Source organism: Desarmillaria tabescens (assembly GCF_030435595.1).
Source record: "Desarmillaria tabescens strain CCBAS 213 chromosome Unknown EV420scaffold_126, whole genome shotgun sequence".
Taxonomy (NCBI): domain Eukaryota; kingdom Fungi; phylum Basidiomycota; class Agaricomycetes; order Agaricales; family Physalacriaceae; genus Desarmillaria; species Desarmillaria tabescens.
This window is the reverse complement of record NW_026848425.1, coordinates 1-4100: the sequence shown is the minus strand read 5'-3', so window position 1 is coordinate 4100 and position 4100 is coordinate 1. Positions and strand designations below refer to the sequence as shown.

The 4100-nt window shown below is 46.7% G+C and overlaps 1 protein-coding gene across 1 annotated transcript; it reads left to right on the top strand.

The window, feature by feature from the left end:
* Positions 1 to 1987: 1987 nt before the first annotated feature.
* On the top strand, positions 1988 to 3071 carry EV420DRAFT_1487494 (uncharacterized protein; the record flags this gene model as incomplete). Its single annotated transcript, XM_060470529.1, has 6 exons — positions 1988 to 2046; positions 2091 to 2198; positions 2250 to 2340; positions 2412 to 2619; positions 2654 to 2707; positions 2863 to 3071. 6 exons carry the CDS (start codon positions 1988 to 1990, stop codon positions 3069 to 3071), a joined length of 729 nt encoding a protein of 242 aa, XP_060322270.1.
* Positions 3072 to 4100: the final 1029 nt, after the last annotated feature.

Below are 4100 nucleotides of genomic sequence, written 5' to 3'. Positions count from 1 at the left end.
TAAATTCTCACGAATTTGAGCAATCCACTGAAAACCTTGGAAATGAATCTGGATCGCTTAAATAATGGTTTGAGACCGTGCAAAGAAGGAAGGAAGTTTTATCAGCCGATGGTGCTCCTTAAACAAACATAACAGTGTCTGTACTAAGTACACTTAGTTACTCAGGGAATATATGAAGCTACAAATGTCTGATATCAGTGGGTTTTCGATACACAATAACCAGAATAAATATTGTATTGTCTTACCCAGCTCAGGGATTTCCAGGTCATCTGTACAGTTCGAGACGCAACACCATTGCCAGTTCGATAGGTACCGCTGGTAAGTCGAGGCCTTCTCGAGGCGAGTTCCATCAGTCGATGAAGACCCTGAAACACCGTCGGTAATGTTCAGGGTTTATATGGACATCACCGTTCGCATGTCGGGAAAATGTTCTTGCTCCAGTAGCCTGAGTATGTAGATTAGCAAGTCCACCGACCAGGAAATGGTGCCAACTCGTTGCAATGTCTGTACCGTTTACTTGATAGCGGCTCTGAGAGGCAATCTACTGCTGTCGAGCTTTTGAATTTTGAGCACAGAATTCCTGGGGCCTCAGCATGGCAAGAATAGGTATTGACACTTGTTCTCGTCACCGCATTCCAGGTGCCTAGAAATTAACCACCCACCTATCCAAGCCCGTAACTGAGATCAGAAAGAAACCTGGTCATCGGTCTGATTGTTTTGTTAGGATTTCGTAAATCGCTATTATCAAAAACGAAACCCACCCTTAAACCTTCTCTCGTTATGCCTGGGACAAGATAATTCAATGCGAATGAGGATATCGGACATGTAGCCTTCAGCCCATCATGCGGGGAAAATGCCACAGAAGTAAAGCCCTGAGTGCGCCGAGCACTTGAGGAGAATGTTCAACTAGGAAGAAGAGCAGTTGGCTCAGTGGACTGTCACTCGATAGATCGTATCGTCGTTGTTATCACAGATAGCTGCTTGTATAACATACCTCCACATACACTAGTCTTATATATCCGAGTTGGCTTTGGTATCGTTCATGTACCTCTAAGTCTGGATGGAAGATGCGATGGAGAGAAAGTTTCCCTGTAAACCTATCAAGCGAGGTCTGGTTTCTGTGAGATATTGATTTGGATCATGAAAAGTGTCTTCGGGATACCCCAAGCGCCACTAAGACAGATATGATTCGGGGATTAGGTGACGGCCAGGCGAGACAACCAGTCGTTGTAGTACAGTACCGCGATCTTTGTGAATATAACATATCCTTCGGATCTTATTTAGAACCAAAGTTGCGTCCCAGCTATTTCAGTTGTCCATCTGACAGAAAGTGGTGCTGAACTGAAAGGCGAGTACCATGTCGCCTTAGCGATAAACAATACTTTTTATGATTGCATATCCCTTTATAAAGTCATACTAGCTGGAGAAATTATCCTGACGAGTAGCGGGACGATTGACCAGTGTGGGGCCAGTACTAGTGATTTGAAAGCAAATAGACACTTTGAGGATATTTATAAGAAAGAAAGTACTGAAGTAAGGCAAACAGTCTGGAGGAAAGTCTCCAAGAAACAGCACTATACGTTTGTGGGTGACAAATCCTTGATAAAGGGAAGGAGGGACCTATTTGGATCCACAACCAACTGTGCCACGTGATCACAGCCGCAGGCACAGACACCGATCTTCGACCGCCAGATCCTTGCACCAGTACCACCACCACTGGTACAAACACCAACACCAAGGCTACCACCATCTTTTTGTTCTCTGCTTATCTGGAGTTCATGTCTCTGCCTTCTATTGCTGGATTCTCGACGTAGGTAATCACCGAGGAGCAACACGGGGGTAGCACTGAATCTGAATGAAGACCGAGGACAGGTACTAATCCAGCGTACCTCCTTTTCCCCATCTCGGTAGGACGAATGCATGATACTATTGGAAGGACATTGCCGAAGGTACCACCATTGCTACACTTTGACCTTTGCTGAATGTCATGGCACAGTGGATCATTCAGCCTTGTAATTGCACGTACATGTCGGGCTTGGAGAACGGGTGCGTAACAATTTTTATCTCACTGATGACTAATATCTCATTAGGGCCACATGTGACAGTCTTTACTTTTCACTGCCACCAGTCAGAGGAGATGAAGGGTGTTGGAAAGGATGCCTGATCAGCCAATGGAGACATCTTCCGTTCTGGTCTTGGTGTGCATTTCACCAATGACTTTTCCGATGTGATTCGATATGGTCGTCCAGTCGCCGCCAAGTGCTACGTCTGTGCCAGTGTCAAGGCATCTATCTCAAGAAGATTTTACCTAGGAAATTCCATCCTGTGTATCTGCATGCTGTCAGCAAGTGGACAAGGTACATATACATACCACACTGATTCATCTTGAAGTTGATGGATCAGCGTTGCAGACACTGCTGAATCAAGAAAAGGGTCTCACCAAAAGAAATGACGCCGCACTACTCGCACCGAACCATGAGTCCAACATCAAAGTTCTCAATAAAACCATTGGTCCCACCACCAAAGTGTACCGTCGGATCCCGTTCCACCCGTTTGGCGAATTTACTGCCCCTTTCCTAATCGTCTTCGACTTTCTCATGTACAGCACACCCTCTCCATGTCAAACCAAACAACACCTATTCGATAACCTTAGGCTTGCACCATTACACTGCCACCTCATCCTCACATGATTGCCGCCTACCTCACCGTGCGTCACCTTACTCGGGAGGTCAGCTTTCAACTGTCGCTGGCGCTGGTGAAAGCAAGTCATTCGTTTCCATCCTCGTAGCCTTCGGCGATGCTGCTTGATAATCCCTTGATCTGAAATTTGCCATCGCTAAAATGATGGGCAAGATGGTGCAGGATCCCTGGATGCACTATCCCCATCATCCGAGACCACTTCACCGGTGCTGTCAAAAACGATGGCCCTCCTCCAGTTCATGATCGACATTTTGCTATCCCTTCTCTGCCGTCGTTTTCACGGAGAAATAGATCAACATGAACGGCGTGGTGGCGGTGTAAGTTTTGAGGACGAACTTGGCTGGTTCCCTGGAATCGAGGCTGCAAAGTAAGGGCAAGCTGTGGGCGAAGTCGAGAGAGACCTGGGGAAAAAGAACAAGCACCCGAGTACTTTGAAGGAAGTCTACAATATGCAGTGTCAAAGTGTTTGGAGGACCATAATATAGGAGAACAGGTACGTCACTTCATATTCGTGGGAATAAATCTAATAACCAAAACAGGCAAAACGGCAGAGTGCCAGAGTGTCCTTCTCACCAGGCCATCTCCTTCTCCATATCAACCTCTGTCAGTTCCATGGAATGGGAGTCCTGGGTTTTGAGGGTGTTGCGAGAAGAGTCAACTTCATCAAGATCTGTTCTGTAGCGGACGCCGCTCTAACAGCGATACTTTGACATTGCCCCTTCCCATCCAGGAAGGGGTCTATACCTCACAACATGCCTTTACGCATAAATCAAGGCCTTTCTGTTGTTTACTCCAGTTCACCTCTTGTTACGGCAATGGTTGCGTCTCCCACAGGAGGGTCCTAGCATAACACGACGACCAATATCGCTGCCCTAATCTCTCTTCCCGCACGACCTCTAATCACGCCCTTCTCGACGTGATTCGGCATGAACGCGGATATGCTACACAGTGTTATGTCTACAAAAATAACCATCCATTCGTGCTATCTCACAGAACAAGACTCGTTTTGCAAATTCCGTCTAGGCTGGTCTTGGTGAAGCATAGGCACCCCATAATAATGACCTGGTGGACGAGGTACATGCACACTTCGTAACAGATGCATTTCGTGGCTGATCAATCAATGTTGCAGATACTGCTATCCAGAAAGATAGGCGCTGCTCTCACCAGTGTGAAGTGAGATGTCTTCTCTCCATCTCCAAGATGACTCTATCGGCACCACCATTGCAGCCTATCTTGACAACACTCACTTCTCCATGCCCATGCATTGGAAAGATGAACCTGCAACGCACCTTGTCTGATGCAGCAATCAAAGTCTTTGCCACCCTCCAGTCATCCTCCTGCACGACCAACATGAACGACAGCTTTATGATGAAAAAGCTATCTGAAGCGGAGGTTTACAG